Genomic DNA, 19,132 nt, shown 5'->3' on the forward strand with positions numbered 1-19,132 from the left:
TTGTAAAGGCGAACACCTATATATGGTTATTTGAAATAAGAAATTGTAAGCTAAAGAGATGCATGCTACATTCCTCATCGTGTGTATCTTGCAGGCAAACTGCTGATTAGCTAAATTATAGGGTTTAGACAAAAATATTTTCTGTGCATACAGAGGATTATCACTGGTTATGAGTATTTAAGCCTGATTTACCTGACAACTTCCCTGGACTACAGCTTTAAGTCAAGGGGTTAGTTAGGGGAAACTTACCCTCAGTTCAAGGCCAGTAGTATAGCCAGGGTATATAATGCCCTAGCAAATGGCATCATTCAATTAAGTGATTAAATCTGATTTTCATACATATACAAAATATTTAATGTTCATTTCTTGGAGGGAAATAATTTTCTTTGGCTGTTGTTTGTCCTTTGACCACAGGACACTAAGTCTTACCCCTGTTAAAACAGGCTTTAACTGATCTTTTATCTCCAAAGCAAAACTGAACCCTTAAGTCTTGGGTCCTTCACTAAACATGTAAATTCCATTTGCTTCTCCTGATGAATGTCAAGTGTTTTGGGCCTGCAGCCCTAATGGGTGGGAGCTAAGGCTTGGATCTACCCCTGAGACACAGCAGAGCCAGCAAAGATGGGTTATTTTAAATTGTGTGGTGACAAGTCTTTTTTTTCCCCCCTCCCTTTTTGTTCCCAGAGGATAGCTGGGGAAGTTTGCTGTGCCAAATAGTTGGAATGTGTTTTTTCTCCTCTTTCTCCCCCTTCAAAACAAAAAGAGAAAACTTTATGCTGTGAATTCTGTTAATTGGGAAACATAAATCCAAACTGTAGTGCAGCATTACTGGGCCTAGGCACCTATTTATATTCCTGTCGCTTTAATCTCAATCAATATCTGCTTATTGTCAAAGGCAAAGTTAATTTGACACAGTTATTTTGTAAACAGTAAAAAGTCAAGGCATTCCTCTACAAACATACTAACACTCCTATTTAAAAGGTGGAAGGATTGTGGAAAGAAGAAAAGGTTGAAAGTAGGATGATTGTTTACACAAGCCAACAATTCCAGTGGTCCAAGGAAATGGTATTGTGCGATCACTGAGAAAGAAGGAGTGAGTCTAAGCTGGAAATAGGTATCTTAGGTTTTAGGGATTTTTGTTTTGGAGTTTTTTTGTTTAAGTTGGGGTTGATTTGTGAACACTGATACCTAAGTACGAAACATCAATTCTGCAGACATACCTTTCTAATGTCTAAGATTCAACTGGTTAATTTGAGCTGGCAAATAAAATTCATTAATGAACTGGTTAAACCGTATAGTGCTTGCAGAATCTATTAAATTCACATCTCAGAACTGGAAGATCAAAATAATTTCAATCAAACACTTTAATTATACATACTTATTTTAAAAATCAGCATGAAACCCATCTGTAAGTCAAACCAACAGGAAAAAAGTGACACCATCCTTACCTTTTCTCTTCGAGAGCAGCAATATTCTATCCAGTTCAAATATATCATACAGAAGCTCTCTCGTGAGATCCCTGCCAGACGGTGGTCATAATCCTCATCAATATTGGGGTTAAATGTTGGGTCTACATCCACATAATTGCGGTCTGTGCACAGCCGCAGGCCCTCCTGCATTGTCTCATTAGCTAACCATTCCTCTAGCTTGGGGGAGGTTGTGACATAATAGATGATTCCCTGAAACAGCAGCAGTTAAAAATATGAGTCAATACTGCAATTTAAAAAAACCCCGTCAATCTCAATGTTTCAACTAATTTGAATTTTTGTGGTGAAAATGAACAGAACTGGTACACAGTAGCATTGATATTGCTCACAGGTACAACAGATTTGCATAGAAACACAATACAGGTGGTGCATAGGAGTATTTTCAAGACTGTCAGGATTTTGAAGCCTACACTAAAGGAATAAGGAAAGGAAAAAAAGGATGGGATAAGATCCTCACTGTAATTTTTGCAGAAAACAAATACATAGAAATTTTTATTTAGTTAACACAGAGGCTTAGATACAGACTTTCTAAAGAATTCTAAATTTTTTTAAAAAGCTAAAACACTAAACAATTTAAGACCCCTGTGCTAGGGAACAACTTGTGTGCATGTGTGAGTAAGTATCTTGGAAATATATTAACCTGAAAATTTTCAGCTCTCAGAAAGAGTAGCTTATGAAAAATCTCAATTAGTGCACTGATTGCCTAAAAGGATCTGAGGTTACAGTCATCTTAGAATTGGAAGAGAGGGCTTGTTTCTTTTTTAAGAACCAAAGATAGGTTTGGACAGCTTATGAAGACCAAAGCAGCTTGGCTTTCTCTTAAGAAACAAACAAACCAACTTCTTTTTTTACAACAGAGCTATTGTATTTCAGTAACGGTTTAAAGTTCCTATTCCAGCTTCAGCTAGGAGGTGTGCTCTCTCTGATCTAGAGTACAGGGTCATTGTCCTGCTCATGTGCTGGACTTCTGAGCCACCGTGAGTACAAGAAACTGTCCTCCTTTGCAGGAGGTGTTCATACATCTGTAATTATCACCTCACCCCATGATCCTCATGTGACAGACATGATGGGTTCAAGACACTGAGCAGCTCCCAGGTGTAGCCCAGCCAGCCTCCCCCCACAGGCTGCACTGAGCCAAACCGCACCTTCACATAGTAGGTGGTAAGAATTTTCCGGAGATCAAAGACTTGGAGCATGGAAGCTGCACTGTTGTCAGTGATGCTGTAACCCTCCAGAACATACTTTGTTACAAGCACTTCCCAAGCCAGCCAACGCTGCCCAAAGGCTGCATTAAAGGAAAGCATGTGAGGAAGGTGGCCTGGTTCACAGCAACAAAAACCTTCATCTTCCTCTACACCTTCAGTGATGGCCTCTACTTCTCGTTGCTGACAGTAAGTTCCTTAGGAGAAAATAGAGGAAAGAGTTGAATGCTTTATATGATTGCTTTAATGTGAACTTGTGTTTAGAAGACTTGAGATTTCAAGCTATTTCCAATTAAATTCTTTTAACAGTAAGTGAACTATCCACTAACAAACACAAAAGATTTAGATAGCCTAATTTATCACTCTAGGATCCCATTTTAGTTAGGTTTCACTAACAAGTAGCCATGTTGCACTAAAATGGAAAGAGGGACTTAGCGTCAAATGACAGGAGCATCAAGAGGCCCAGCAGGCCATTTTCAAAGCAATTTATTAACAGGACAGAACTGAAAATAACTTCAATTTCTAAAGCAGAAGCCTACTATTTAGTGCAGACAACTAAGGACATCTAAGACACTCACCTCTGAATTCAAGCCCCCTCAGCTGGAAGGTGACCAAGCCGTTTCCTATCTCTATAAGGTGTACTAGTGCATTGAGGTAGTCAGAGGCTAGGATGAAGCAGTCCCCAGTACTGTAGTTTCCCCAGCGACCCAACAACAAGTCTCCACATAAGCTGTGCTGAAGGGAACGGGTTAAATGCTCATAGAAGATAGAATTCAGGTTGTTATCATCTGAACCTGCAGGAAGATTGGATTTAGGTTATCTGAAACTGCAGAAAAACATCAAGTTTGATTTACTTCACATTGAATCCTATCTTATTCTTAACCACAATACTGTTTCAAGGTCATACTCTATCCTCCACTTTCCCCTTTTTATGAGACAACTACTCCAAATGAATCCCAAGTGACATTTGTATTTTGGACCAAATTTTTTCTTAGTCACTCCTCCATTTCCCAAATTATTCATTCAGTTCCATTCATGCATCTCCCATCAACCTATTCAAGATAATAAAGTGTAAAAGCAAATGGAGCACAGACATCTCAGTGATGTCTGTTGTACTCATTACCATAACAATGAGACACCATCAAACAATACTTGGTACTTTTTAAATTACTTAAGAATAAAAAGCAAACCAGTTTAATGCCTGCTGCAATTATAAATAAAAAGGTAAATGCAAACCTAAGAAATCAAAAAACTTATGGGAGAGCCTAAAGAATAAAGCAAGAGAGATGACAGAAGAAAAACTAACAGTAGACAGAGCAACAGCTGTTGGACATGGTTGGACAAGATCAGAGGGCAAAGTGATCATGAATCCTATAAAAATCCAATAAAAAGCCATTTACATTTGGAAAAAAAAAGGCACTAGAAGAAAACACAAACCTAAAAAAAAAAAAAAAACACAAAAAGAAACCCAACAACCCACTTCCCAAATGCCACCCCCCCCCCCAAAAAAAACCAACCCCCCCAAAAACCCCAAACCAGCTGTCAAAATCCATCTAGGAGAGCTACCTGGATTCCGATCCAGCTGCGAAGCCAGTCTAGTATTTGAATGATCCACACGTTTTGTGCTGTAAAGAATAAAATAAAACATACTTAATGCAAAAAACATTACTGCAAGAATGTCTAAGCAAAGAACTAATAATACAGTGTTCAATATTCCCAGTGAAATAGTTTCAAAAAGTTATTTTAAAATAATTTCAGATGCATATTTTCTGCTCTTCTCATATGCAAAAGTATTTTTTGTGTATGATAGTATTATAATGCCTAATAAAGTTTGTCCACAGTAAATAGCAATACGATAATCTTGCACTTTAGATGAAAGTGCATACATTTTCTTGGGTACGAAGTTTTAGATGTGAGAATAAATTAGGACCAATTAAATCAGCCCAGCTAACATTTCAGTAGACTTTAGTGAAAGATTAATTTTTAGACAGTTCTTTCATTATCTGAAATTACAACTATAATGCTTTAATCTAAGATTTGGAACATTGCATTTAAACTGTTCTAATGTTAGAAGGGAAATAAGAAATACCAGAAATATCCGTTCAACTTGCCCTGTTCTGTTTATATAATATTTTATTGGTCTGATAAGCTCTCTATTGCTGATAGTGTAAGAGAAATAAAACAAAAAGAAACATATTCTGACCTGAAGATTCTTTTACTACTGATCCCACCTTGAACAAAAAAACCCAATTACTTTGAAATATTTTTGTATTAAGTTCAGCCAGTTTTGCTGTGAGCAGAACAATAACGAACACAGGTAAAACAAACCTACGAATTGGTCCCCAAAAACTTTTTATACATAAACTCACTTTTTGATTAAAATTACACTTCACAATACCATGAATTTCATGTTTAAAATACCAGGATGGCATAACACTATGTAGAAATTACTTTAGCAGCTGAAGCAAATGATCCTGGTGTAAAAAACAGCTGCTACAGTATTTCAGAAACAAGTTCAGTGAAAACTTACAGTGCTTTATACTAGTTTTCTCTGGGGAAAAAACAATAACAGAAATTCACAAGTTAAAAAAAAAACCAACCAAAAAAACACCCCAAACCAACATTTCAGACATACCTAGTCTATTAAAAACAAATTATTTAAAACTTTCTTGTTTCACCTACTTGTAGTCTCTTTCCCAGAATTTGACAGGCCTGGCATATGAAGTGATGAATATTGCACTTCCCAGAAAAGGATTCAGTGGAGTAGAGAAGAAAGCTGACACAACTGCTTGGACAAATAACATGGCAGAATCTGTAGGATACGAGAATTAAGGAAAGCAAGGCAACAACTACTTTTTTTTTAGTTTCTGTGATTGTGTTCAATACAGACAGCAACACTAATGAAGAGCAAAACAAGATCTCTATGAATTTCTATGCAGCAAAGATGTTTGTAGGATTTCCAGCATTAAAGGGATTCTTTTTGATTTTAAAAACAGAAATAGATGGAAATCTGGCACTAGACATGACAGTCATTGCCAAAAATTCAGTTGAAAATACTAACTCAACACTCCATTCAAACCAGCCTACAGAAGTTTAAAATGCAAAACTCAAGGACTAAAACCATAATGACTCCTGCAAAAGGGAATGACTATCAAAAGGAAAATCATGTGATTTTCAGAATTACTTCTGGTTTCTTTTTTTTTTTTTTTTTAACATCAGGATGCTATTCCTACCATTACCATATAATTCACAGCATTGTAACACGGCAGAAAGTGTGCACAGCTTCTTTGTAAATACTCACTAGACAAACCTGCTCTTTCAGCAGTTTTACCCCATAACACAGAATCCATTACAATGCAGTACTCAGAAGTTATAAATAGATGACTTCAGAAGAAGGCTTGCATTTTCAAAGGATACGTGGCACAGCAAAGGGCTGGGCAAAAGCATGGAAGGCAGACCCCCATGTGATCTGCCAGGGAGCAATGTAGGTATATACAAATCTCAATTTATAAAAGAGTTCCCAAAGCTACAGGGAAAAAAAGAAAGAGAAAAACAATTCAGTATTTTCAATAACAATCAACATGCCTTGCATCCTGAGGAATTTACTGGTCATCCTAGAGTTCTTACTGATCTACCAGAAGCTTTGAGACTTCAAAAAAGGATGTCGTTATAAAAGCAAGTAACATAAGATGCACTTCCTAGTTCTACATACAAACTCAGGAGATGTTTAGAAACTTACATATGGTTTCTCAAGCCAACAGAAATGCTTTGGGAAAGAGACGTCTTAGCTGCCTTACAGCATATCTATTACAGTACAAAAGACTGAGAATCTGCAAGATTACCTATCAGACAGGACTATCCATCTGTTTTCCCCTTTGGATGAACTGAAACACCTAAAAACAGAGTGAAAAGTTACCTTGCTGAAGAGTATGGACATGAAGAAGAGATCTAGCAGCATGGTCTCAGTAAAACTTTTGTAATCAAAAGTAAAGAAGAGCACTGTGAAAATAACAGTGACATACTGGCACGTTGGGCTACTGAATGATGAACGCAGTAACTTCAAGCCAGCTATTGTGATCATTAAAGCACCCAACCTGTGTAAGGAAGTCACACAAAACAGTTATTACCTGTTATCTGAAAGGGGTTTAAAGACCACTTAAGCTGTGCTGTCATGCAATATCAATCTCTTCAAACTTTGACTTGGGTTTGCTTTTGGAATTGGGGGCAAAGGGTGTTAATGATTTGTTGTTTTTTTAAAGATAACATCTGATTTTTTTTTAAAAAAAGGTTACCATCTAAATCTTTTCATCAGTACTCTCAACCCAATCAATGTTCAAGATTATTTCTAAGCATGCCACTAAAAAAGAAAAAAAAAATTAGGAGATGAAATATCCTTGTGGTCTGAAGAAAAATCTGGTCTTTAGGTTATGAATACTAAAATCCAAAAGTGCTAGATTAATCATCAAGAGGATGTTAATGAACACTGGATTATCATTTCCTGCATGACTATACTGCTCTAATTTCTATTGAGGGAACAGCAATTTTTTTCAGACATAGCAACTGACATACCAAAGGGTTATTAAAAAAAGAAGTTAAAGTAACATAATGGCAACGTTCCTCCCAAAGGTCTCATAGTGACTGTGATAATGAGCCCAAAGCAAGAACTTACTAGATGCAAGGATTAAAATTAAGGAAGCCAAAAAAGCCACACACCACCCCACAAAATAAATCTAACAACTTGCCTCCCAAAATATTTTCTGTTTAGTTTCAATATTTATACTCTTTTATTCCTAAGAATAGAATTTCAAATCCAAAAAAGACACCTGGTTACTGTTTCTTGGAGGCAAAAAATGCAGGGCTTATTATTGAGCTATCATTTGCTGAGACCGTCAGATACACCGCTCAAGGGATTATAACTAAGATTCAATTTAAGAAGCAGTGTAAAATTCCACCTGGAATGGATTATACTTAGGGGCTAGGAAGCCTGGGGAATTCCTTGATGAGTGAAGAAAGGTGCAGAGGGGCAGCACACTGGTACACCAACTCAGAGAGCAAGTCTGAAATGTACACTTGATAAACTACCAGAACATATCAACACTATCTTGAACTTGCCATTTGGATAAGCATATTATAGACTCTGTAGCTCAACAAGCAAACTTATCACAGTACTAGGTAATTCCACAACATGCCATCTTCACAGTATATGCTAGGAGTTGAATGATTTATCTTTGCAGGAGTGTCCTGTTTACCAGTGTAATACTCCAATCAGTTTAAGTCAGCTTTATGCAGGTTTTCAAATAAAGAAAAGCTTTATTTATTCTTTGCCTTACTCTTAATACAATACCATTAAGGTATTCTGTCTTCCCATTGATGCCAGAAGTCACTATTTAATTTCCCACCACAGCAGACATACTCAAGATTACTTAATAGCCTTTTCTACTTACTCAGTATCCAGTTTCTTTGGACTAGCAATATTCTTAGCGCTGCTACTAAGCTCATTGAGGACTATCAGTGGATAGATAACATTCTTCTCTACAAAAAGGAGCCAAATGTGAAGTTTCTCAAACCACATAACATGTGCAGCATCTGTCAAGATATATTAAAAAGAAGAAATCAGATGGCACTGTCAAATCAAAAACACCTGGTTATAAAATAAAGACTCTTCATTTAATCAACTTGGAATAACTGTTCCCTTACAATGAACTTTGGTAGTTTATTTAAGCAAAATAAAGAGAAGTTCCTGTCAGGAGCCCCAGTAGAATTTTTGCACTGTTCACACAACAACAGAACAGTTGGCAAGCTACTTGCTTACTGTACGCAGAAGGAAACAAACTGGGTTCCATCTCTCCAATAATTTCAACATTGCTATTGATGAAACTGTTTGAAATGATGCCTTTTGTCTCACACAAAAGGATGTTTTTCAACCCTATTCAATTTGAAGGACTCCTGATTTACAGCTCTACAGAAGAGCCTATGTAACCTGCCAACACAAATGTCTGTCACTTGAGCAACTTCTTTTAAACTTCTACAAGAATTGTAAGGTGTGTTTCAAATTACTGCAAATTAAGATAAAAAAATTTGTTCTACAATATAGGCTAGAAGATTTAATGTCAAAAGTTGTGGTAAACATTGATGCCTACATAAAGGGCAACAACTGTAGTTTTTCTAGTTTTAGAGATTAAAGACTTGATGCATTTAGTTGCACTTCTCACTTCTTCCAGATAAAAGTCTGACATCATACTACAATTGCTATTCATATTTATCCATCTTTACATGCAATCACTGGGAAAAAAATCCCACAAGTTAGACATCAATGAAAAGACCACACTGAATGGCTGCTACAAAGGTAGAAAGTTTGTGAATCAATTCTGATAATTCTCTGCTCCTGAAAGCAGCAGAATGCTCCCTTGTTTTGACAATTATTTGAAAAGAAAAACCAAAATAGTTCCAATTTTGTCCAAGGCAGTTTAGACAGGAGTTTCTTAAGTCTGCTGTTAACAATAAAAACATTCCAACAGTGAAGTCCCCACAATCGACCACAACATTTATCCATTCTGGAAAACTAGTAAGCAGTGTAACTTCATCTTTTTTGCATCTCTGGGGAAAAATTCCATGAAAACATAGGCCTTAGCCTAATGCTAAAGCCTAACATAGGCTAACAGCCTAACATGCTAAGCTGCAAGCACATATCTATGCAGATCAAGTTGTAAGACTGGTCCCTTGGTGTCTTCATCTATCAGTTGACCACTCACTATTTTCTGTGGTTAAACATGTCAACAATACTATTAAAAACCAAATAAGTGCCAGAATGAAGTCTCCACCAGCACTCGTCACACCTAATCCTCTAAAACATCTGAAAACTTAATATATTGAGGAAATTCATACATAGGAAACACACTCAATCTTTATGAAAAATTATTGAGGCAATCACAAGCACAAACTTCACCACTCAAGATTTTGAAGACTATGTTTTAATGGAACTGCTCTGAGATAATGTTAACACTCATATTATCATCATCAGTTAAGAGATACATAAAATGTCACGGAATCAAAGCATGAGGAACTGAGAAACAAATACATTTATAGATCAGAAGTTATGAAATTCCAGTGGTGAGAAAACTAAAGAGATGAAGTAAATCAATAGGTAACACAAGTTGGTCAGCAGCTAGCTACAGCAAGTTGAAGGAAGTGTTACAGACAATACTTACTCCGGACTTCAAACTGATGGTATTCCTTGGTTTTCAGCAGCGGGTGAGAAAAGCAATGCCAAGGAAGCTGCTTTCGGAGTTGAGGCAGAACATAATGGGTCACAAAGCCCACCGTACCCACCAATGCATAGAGAACATAACTTAAAATAGGCTAAAAAAAAGAATTGAAGAAATTAAGATCTGTGTTTTATAAAAAACATAAAATATTACTTTGCTAGTGTATTTTCCAGCATATGAGCGGATGCTCCTGCAATACTAATGCATCTCTTCATGAGAAACTGTACTACCAATTTTAAGATAAAACAAGAAACCCTGTGAGAAAAAAACCTTCATATCTAACAAATTTTCACTAAGCTGAAATGTACTTTCAAGTAAAAATAGTACACCAATCTTTTTTCACAGTCCATTGCTTCTGACCCATATACATTTTATAAAGGTATTATTCTCTAAAGGCTGAACCCAATTTACATTTCCATCTGCTAGATAAAAGGAGGTATAAGCAAATCATTAGTTTCACATTCACTTGAGAAGGTAAGAAGCCTCCCACAAGACCAATCCCTTCCACAGAAGTCACAAAGTACTGTAAAATTAACAAGGGATGATGGTTGGATTTCACAACAATGCTTTCTACACATTAAAATTTTCTCTAAATTTCTACATTAAGTCTAGATAATTGCAAAACTAGGATTGCATTATCTTGTCATAAGCTCTTGGTGAATTCTGTGAAGCCCAAGCCTATTGAAATATACAACTGGTGAAGAGCATACAGCCCAGTCTCTCAAACATGGGGGAAAGCAACATTCAGGTGGAGTGCTGAAATCCAGCCATACAATAATAGAAGGGATATTTTCCTCAGAAAGCACAAGTACACATGCTTAAGTAATGCACTTCACCATGAAGACGTGAAATTACCTAAATGCATATGCTTTTAAAAATTAGTTTCTTACTTTATGCAGAATGTATTCTAAAATACATGCCAGAAATTTTCATTTGCCTTACATAAGGCTATTCATCAGCTAGCCAATGGTTTCATAATAGGAATACCAAAATAAGAAACTCAGTAACTGCAGCTCTTGGGGGAAACGCTTTACTTAAACTGAAGCACAGGATCTAGTCCCGTGCCATTATCATCAAGAGCCACAGATACACATTAAAAGTATCCAAAGCACTAGCTACAATGACAAGTCAAAAACTTTAAACTCAAATGATCTTTTAAGTCCTGTAAATAATCATTCCAATAATGGCATACTGCCCTATACTACAGTCTACGAAGAGCCATGCCAGCATGGAACTGCTGAGTCAAGGTTCAGCCCCTCATACTTAAGGCACAAAACATTTTAAACATTGTTTTAAAGTTTCATTTTTCCTTATTTCAAAACAATTCTGACACTATCTGAGATCGATGACTCAAAAGAGGGTATTTTGTGTCAGAGGCTATAATAAAAATCTAAAACATAGGAAGAAACTAGGAAAGAGCTAAGGAAGATGATCTTTTGAGCACATAAAAGTGAAGACCTTCAGTCAGTCACGTACTTATCATGCTATATATTTAAATACCAGCTAAAATTACCCAGAAGATTCAGTGAACTACCAGAATACACTTTATATCACACCACAGTATTTGCATTCAAAAGGCAAGTTGAAGACACAAGGTAACATCTTACCTGTAAAACTGTAAATACTGTACTGACATGAATTGCAAAATAGAGGACACCAATCACTATACACACTATCAGGTCTGACTGCAATCGTTCACTCTGTGGAGTCAAAATAAAATAATTTTAGAAAATACCAGCTTTGACTGACCTGTTAGAATCATTAAAGTTGGAAACTATCCCCAAGATAGAGTGCAACATTTCAATACCTCCTTAATACACAAATGCAGTAACACTGAAAATAATTAAAGATTTTTTAAATTATGCTATTGTTAACTACTTCTACTGAAGTTATGTGAAATTTCACAAGACAAACCTTACAGCTAAGAGCATCAGTTCAGCTAAGTGAAAGACTCATAGTGGGGCAGGACAAATCAATATATCAAATATTTTCTCTAATCCTGGACTGTGAGGTGGTGTAAGGGTCCCCCGATGAAAGCACTGGAAGGGACAATCAAATTTCCCCTTTATGATCTAAGAAGTGCTTAGACTAGAGGGCAGTTAAGAGCCCTGGAGGAGTGCTGCTGAGGCCAAGGTACCAACCAGGTGAAACAACCAGGCTCTTTAACCCTCTTCTGACATTGTAGAAGGGTACAGGATAGCTTTGGAATGACCCCGAGGAACGAGTCTGAATTTTCCATTACTCCCAAAGAATGAAAATAAGCCATTGATAACGGGCAAGCCCCGCCTCAAGACCTGTAATGCCAGCCGCAGCCACAAGGGGGCAATGCGTACTTAATGCGTGTAGATTTACCACTCTGTAAAAACAGCATCAATATTTACAGCCCAGAAAAATCATTAAAGGATTATCTGCTCCAAAATTGGACAAATAATTACACACAGCAATTATTGCTGTAAAGCCTTAACTTCCTGAGCTACAACTTGCTTTTTTTTTAATCAGTTGTCCTGATTTTAAAAACCACAGTAAGAAAGACTATCAAAATCCTCAGCTCCTCTGCCCCCTTGAAGACTAATACCACAGTTTGAGAGCTAAAGAGGAGCTTGCAGCTCCTGTGGTAACTCTTTCCTGCTAAATGTTAAAAGAATCGCAGTTTCTCTGCTCTAAATATTTATTTGCAGTTTCCACACACTGCACCTCATCATGCTTCTAACTGCTGTATTATGACAAACCCAGCTACAGAGCTCAGCCTAAAGCTGAGCCCTACACAAAGCTAAATGCATATTCAACCTTCTTTGGTACAAGTTAAACATATTAAGCTTCTTAAGTCTCTTACTTATTGCTACATTGTGTCAAAAAGAATAATGTTCAAATATTACTACTTCCATAAATATGGAAGTAGTAATATTTAAACAATATTCTTTAGCAGTAATATTTAAACATTATTCTTTATATTTTTAGCGCATTTCCACTAAAAATTGAAAGTAGTGTTTAAGTAAATGGAAAGGTTACATTCCAAAGAAAGTAAAGGTTACATTCCAAAGAAGGTAAACAACAAAACAACTTAGACCAGCCAAACAAACCACAAAAAGCCCCAAAATATGTTCAATTTTTAATTTCTACTTCTGGAACAGCAAGCACAAAGCTCTTCCTCACAATTATTAGAAACACTGAGTTTATATAGTTTTGCCACCATTAACTCTTTCCCACTAACTTCTACACAAAAACAAGCATCATCTATTATTATCCATGAGATAAAAGAAGATCCTCAGTGATACTTCACTGAATCCACACTAGGGAATTCCAACTTCCTCTGCTTTTAAATAACTTAAAATTGCAATATCAGCATTACACTCCTAGATGTAGCACATGAGTTCAGCTGCAGATTGAAAGGAAATGCTGTGATATCCATTCCAATTAGTACCTTGCTAGGTGACAAGTGTGATCTAAGCAAGATCTGGACGGATGCTATATAAACCAACACAAAGTAAATGCTTAAAAGGAATTCAAAAAATAATAAAAAAGCCTACTTACCACAGAATTTCTAAGCTTCTCAGGTAAAGGATCTTTTACTTCAGACAGAGGATCTTCAGGGTTTTTGTCTTCAGAATTAGGAAAAAATTTTGATTGCACTAAAGAGCTTAAAAGAAAGACAAAAAAATCCCACTAAAAAGCATGTATTGTTCTATGTGGTTTTATAAAAATAATGAAGTCAGAAGTTCTATTACAAATGGACCACAAAAAACTAATTTTGGCACATCAGTGCTTTCACATAGCTGAGCGAATTCACAGATATTTCAACTTTATAAAAGAATTAGTTCTCTGTTGTACAAAATAGTGACTATTAAAGAGTAGTAGCCAGATTTTCAAACTGCAGTTTCTCTAGTAGCAACACAGGAGTAATTGAACAAAAACTGAATTTTAAGTGAAATTTAGCACTCATGAAACAAAACTTCAACTCATAAAGTTTTGAGTTGAAAATGTTTTTGAGTGAAAATGTTTTGAGTCAAAATGTTTTCCACATTTTGAACAGAAATGTGCAAAATCTGGAAGTAGCCTATTTGGCAATGCCATTTAAAAAACCATTAATTCTTTGGTTTGATTCAACAGCAACAACAATGGAAACCTATTCTAGCCTGTTTTAATTAATGAATTAGCCACGCTGACCAAACTTCTAAATCCCTAGCAGGCCTTGCTGATACTGAGGCTCCAAAACCTTACACCTAAGCTTTTAGAAGCCCATGTGCAATGTTACTAGTCTTAACAAGCTGTCTCACAACTTCTCAGTGTGATTTTTCTTACAACACCCTACTTAGTGCAGAAATATTATTTCATTTTATGGACAGAAGATTAGTACAGAATGAGTCCTAGATCTTCAAAGGAAATTACAAATTGCAATGTATTACAATGCTTAACTGTACCGCAATCAAACATGACTATCCAGGCTTTAGTTTTTGGAAAGAACAAAAGAACAAGTATCCAGGGAAAAGAACCTCATATCAACTGAACTAAGAGTAACTGGACAAGGTTCAGTAGTCAACCCACAGATAAGAAATTTCCTCTGGTGTAAGTATTCATGAATCATTAGTTTTGTTGTTCACAGAGGAGGTCCTTCACCATCTACCCCAAGCCAATATTTATCAAATTCATCCAACATTATTGGCTACATTTAAATCCAAGTTCAAGCTCTAACTTCACCTAGGTATGTGGCTGAGCTTTTATTGGTTATTCGGGGAAGGGGGGGGGGTGTTTTACCTACTGGAATTATTTTGTTTTACATGTATAATTATTAACTGAATCAAACACCCTCAGCATCAGATCAGTAGCATTCTCTACTCCAGCAGAGAATAACAGGAATACCTGTTTCCACATGCTATATGGGAATACTCATCACAAAAATATATCCTTATAATTTAGCATAATTATTTGAACAAGTGCTTAAAGCACACATTCAATAGAAGAATACATCAACAAATGAAGTGGAAGTATTCAAGAAGTCCCCCTGGGGACTTCAGCTTAAACCAGTGCCTTGAGCACCTCTTTAAAGACAATAAAGTATATGTTATTCCCAACAAACCCAGCAGCACAAAGATGGGACCTGACCGATATTTTGGAGAACATCAGCAGGCAATTAAATCAGATTTTGGCATGTAAGCGACTTACCAGAAGTCACAAAAAAGGTCATTGCTAGAGAAGGAACTAGATGCAAAATGTGAGAATTTCTAACTATTGAACCAAGAATATACTACTTTTGATTAGTGCTGGGGAGTACAAGCTCAAACAATACTAAGTAGTAACATTATTTGTAGTTCTTCCTTGCAACTTGCTTCTTCATTAGGGAAGAGATACAAACTAAGTCACTTACAAAAGTACAGAAGGGTCACTGCTTTGTCTGCTGAGATGATATGATATTGCCACTAACAAACCACAAAATATGGAGAAGAGAACTGGAATATGCTGCCCATCCCAGGAATCCTGGAGACAGAAACAAAATCTTAATAAAAAGGAGACAAAGTACACACCACTTTACCTGACACACAAGAATTATGTGTATCACAGAGAATGGAGAAATTAACTACAACTCCACAAAAATAAGCCAGGCCTTTTTGTACAAAAATATTGTTCCATCTTTACCAATGTCTAACTATAGATCAAGAAGTCTAGCACAGTGTACATCCCTCAAATCTACACCATCTTAATCATTAGAAACAGTCATTATTTCTTGTAACCCTTATGAAGAATTTCCTGTATTCCTTGAGACCACAGACTATTAAGAGCTGCATTTAGCCACTTCTTAATTTTGAACGTTACATGTATGTTATGAATGTTACATGATTTATTTTTCCTAATGTGCTGGATGCAGATTAAACAGTGGCTTTATTTGTGTTTTCCTGATCTGCACTGGATCTACAAAGATGAAAGAGTTATTCCTTGCTAAAGCTTGTTTGTCTTAAATGGATGTGTTTACCAAAGGCTAATGCGACAAGTGCACAAATTCACAGAAAGCTAATGACGTCCTGCAGGTGAGAGTATCATGGGAGTAACCCCTCTAGGAACTTTCTACTCTCTGTGATAAAGTGGAAAAGCCAGCCAACTCTGAATTGGACCCACATGTGCTACAATTCATTGTAAACTGAGCATGTCTGATTATTGACAAACACCTGAAATTAATAAACAGAACCAGCATCACACTCCATACTGTTTACAAACAACATTTCAAGCAAGGAAAAGAGGGTCGGTGTGGGGGAGTGTATGTGTGTTCCTTGGCCAGCTAACTCTTCAACTCTCCCCTTCAGATAGGCACATATCTTCACTTTGACACTACAAACTATTTCTTGGTTTATTCTCAAATAAATATTAATTAGAAAACACTGTTTCACTTTTGCAGCACCAGAAAAAAATACTTACACACACCACTTTGAGAGGTTAACATACAACTACATGCAGACTCTGCTAGAAACAAGTCACCTGCATGATATTTTCAAGAATCGATGTAGAATGGAAATGATGGTAAATGTCACGTGTTTTCAATAAAAAAAAGCCCATCAGAGCAGGCACAAATTACACACCTTTTGAAAGCAAAAAAAATTGCTTTGCTCCTGCATTGCATCTCCTCTATTGACTTCACAGCTGAGCAAGAATAAAACCCTCGCAAATCAAACTAATATTTCTAGTTAAGTAGTTGCATACTTTAGTTACTTAATACAGAAGGAAGCAGAGAACAAACCCCAAAATATATTTACTCTGCATCAAGTTTTTCTCACCTTCAGGGCACCATAGCACAGTCCATACAACAATGCTACTGCCACAATACTACAGATAAAACTGTAAAGTGCTGCAAGCAGGCTTGTGGTAGCTGAATATCAGAGAAATGAAAAGAAAAGAAAAAACATTATTACCATCTGAAGTTAGAATACAAAATACTTCCATTTGTTTAAGGTATCAGCCCCCTAATTTCCTCTGATGGAAAAAAAAAAAGGCAATTCAAACCAGAACAGCTACTTTTATTTTCCCCTACAAATAATTTTTATTAAGAGCATTTTATGTGGCTTTTTTAATCTCCCTAATTATTGAACAGCTTTACCATGGGAATAGTTAATAGAATAGTTAATAGAACTGCAATAGAAACCAGTTGAGGAAGAAGTGACAGATTTATTAGGACAGTAATTCTATTTCTCAATAATCAATCAGAAGATTTCTAGGCTTTTTAAAAACACAAAGTATTCTATGTTTAGAGGGTAGGAATAAAAATAGTGTAACCACTAAATTTTTAAACTAATATACTGATCTTGGCTGCTCCACATCTCATACTTTTTCCACTGAAAAAACACAACACTCACCATTGCCACCAAAGACATGAATGTCCAGCTGTTCACAGAGATACATCACAAATGTATTCACCTGAGGCAGGAGACCAATGAAGAATACTATAGGGAAACATAGTGTAAACACTACAGAAAAAGAAAAGGTAAAAAAAGTGGTGAATATGAAAAAAACAGCATGGTAAGATATTTTTCAGTTTAAGTTCTATGGTATCACACACCCCATTTTAACTCAACAACACTGAAATATTTCTATTATAAATTTCTAAGGAAAATATACATTATGTAAAGTCCTACTTCAATGGCTCAGAACTGACTCAATACAGAGGTCATACTAATCAATAGTACTTTCCTTTTAATTGCTGTAGACATGGACACAAGCCAATTCAGGCTTTTCATTTTTATTTAGCAAAGATCAGCCAGGAGTGTTTACAGATTAGACTTGTAAGTTTTCACTCATTGTAAGTGAGACTTATCCAAGGCTAACTGCCTGTCTGGAGTTGCAGGAGCAACCTAACACCAGCCACTCTGACAAAAGGGAGGCCAAGCACCCCCACCTCCAGGCTTTCTGCTACTAATAGTATCTGACAATTTTACTCATTTTCCCACACCACTTCTGAACATTCTAATCCTAAATGACTGGGTTTTCTGGTTTTTTGGGTTTTTAGAAAAGAACAGACAACTGTAGGAATCATGAAAACACCTGCAAATTACAGGATTTCAAAACACAAAGATAAATTAATGCCACCTAATTTCAATACAGAAAAAGCTTATGTCTCCACCTGTACCTATATTTTTTTTATCATCCTAAAGGATAAAAGATGCAGAAATAATCTTCTACGCATGTTCACATATAGTAGTTCAGATCTAATTCACATATAACAGCATATTAAAAGTTTTAAGTTCTAAGTTTTGAAGGATAGAAGGAATAAAGAACAAAAATAACCCTAACAGACACAATCTGGCAGTTTCAGGAGGTTTTTCTACCATCTTATTGACTTGTAGCTCCAGTGACCAAAAGAAGAAACAGACTTAAAGTATCTTGTAAAGCACCACAAGACTCAAATTTAATTTTCTAATTTTAAATGCACAGAATAGTTGGACACTGAAGGTCATCACATAAGAAATATCTACAGTGAGATAGATAATGAGAACCTGATCTTTTTCCGTACTCCACAGCAATGCTAAACAACAATATAATTCAAAACATGCAGGTTGCAAGCTGGGGAAAAACACTGAATCCTGTATTTTTACTAACACTAATTAGGAAATATAGGACTACAGACCAGCTCTTCAATACCTGACAAAAATACTTTATTAGACTTCTCAAGTCAAACCTCTATTTCAAATCATTACTCAAGAAAGCCAACATAGAAGGCAAATACAGTGTTCTGTCACTGACAGGTTAAAAAGTTTTTTCCCAAAAGTCTGTAAGTCAAACTACCTTGGGCCCATTGGAAACAAAATTACTACACAGATCTGGGAATACACAATTTTTAAAGACTAGTCCAACAAAAAGCCAATATTTATGATGCTTTTACAATCTGTAACATCCTAGTTTTCTAACAGTGACCAACTAGGTGAAAAGATAAAATGATCATTATAAATGTGGAGTAGATTTAGAGCAATTGATCAAGTGCAGTATGTGGGACACAAAATAAAGCATTTATACTAGTCCTCACTTGTCTGTTGGCAAGGAGAAACATTTACATTATCTAAATTCAAAGTTCACCTTGCCCTGTACATGTTTCTTCCAGTAGCTTTGCCTGGGCACAGCAAAAAAGGCAGCTGAGATTTTTACCTAACAAAGTATGTTTGCTAGCAGCCAGCCTGGTCTGCAGTACACACAAAGCATTGTG

At 36.2% G+C, this 19,132-nt stretch overlaps 1 protein-coding gene across 11 annotated transcripts in view; it reads right to left on the minus strand.

Moving 5' to 3' along the window:
- Positions 1-19,132, minus strand: part of PCNX1 (pecanex 1) — an 89,523-nt gene that overhangs the window by 18,104 nt on the left and 52,287 nt on the right. For all 11 annotated transcript variants that reach the window (XR_004980350.2, XM_036384620.2, XM_036384619.2 and 8 more), the window contains 14 exons: positions 17,292-17,402; positions 16,716-16,807; positions 15,317-15,426; positions 13,486-13,591; positions 11,562-11,654; positions 9,898-10,048; positions 8,134-8,275; positions 6,606-6,783; positions 6,107-6,215; positions 5,372-5,501; positions 4,256-4,314; positions 3,268-3,483; positions 2,633-2,886; positions 1,449-1,679 (listed from right to left, as the gene is read on the minus strand). Coding sequence is in view for 10 of the 11 variants with exons in the window: in XM_036384620.2 (XP_036240513.1) it covers positions 1,449-1,679; positions 2,633-2,886; positions 3,268-3,483; positions 4,256-4,314; positions 5,372-5,501; positions 6,107-6,215; positions 6,606-6,783; positions 8,134-8,275; positions 9,898-10,048; positions 11,562-11,654; positions 13,486-13,591; positions 15,317-15,426; positions 16,716-16,807; positions 17,292-17,402 (1,982 nt within the window). In the remaining variant the exon portion in view is untranslated. The remainder of the gene's footprint in view (positions 1-1,448; positions 1,680-2,632; positions 2,887-3,267; positions 3,484-4,255; positions 4,315-5,371; positions 5,502-6,106; positions 6,216-6,605; positions 6,784-8,133; positions 8,276-9,897; positions 10,049-11,561; positions 11,655-13,485; positions 13,592-15,316; positions 15,427-16,715; positions 16,808-17,291; positions 17,403-19,132) is intronic.

This window comes from Molothrus ater, chromosome 6 (assembly GCF_012460135.2).
Source record: "Molothrus ater isolate BHLD 08-10-18 breed brown headed cowbird chromosome 6, BPBGC_Mater_1.1, whole genome shotgun sequence".
NCBI lineage: Eukaryota > Metazoa > Chordata > Aves > Passeriformes > Icteridae > Molothrus > Molothrus ater.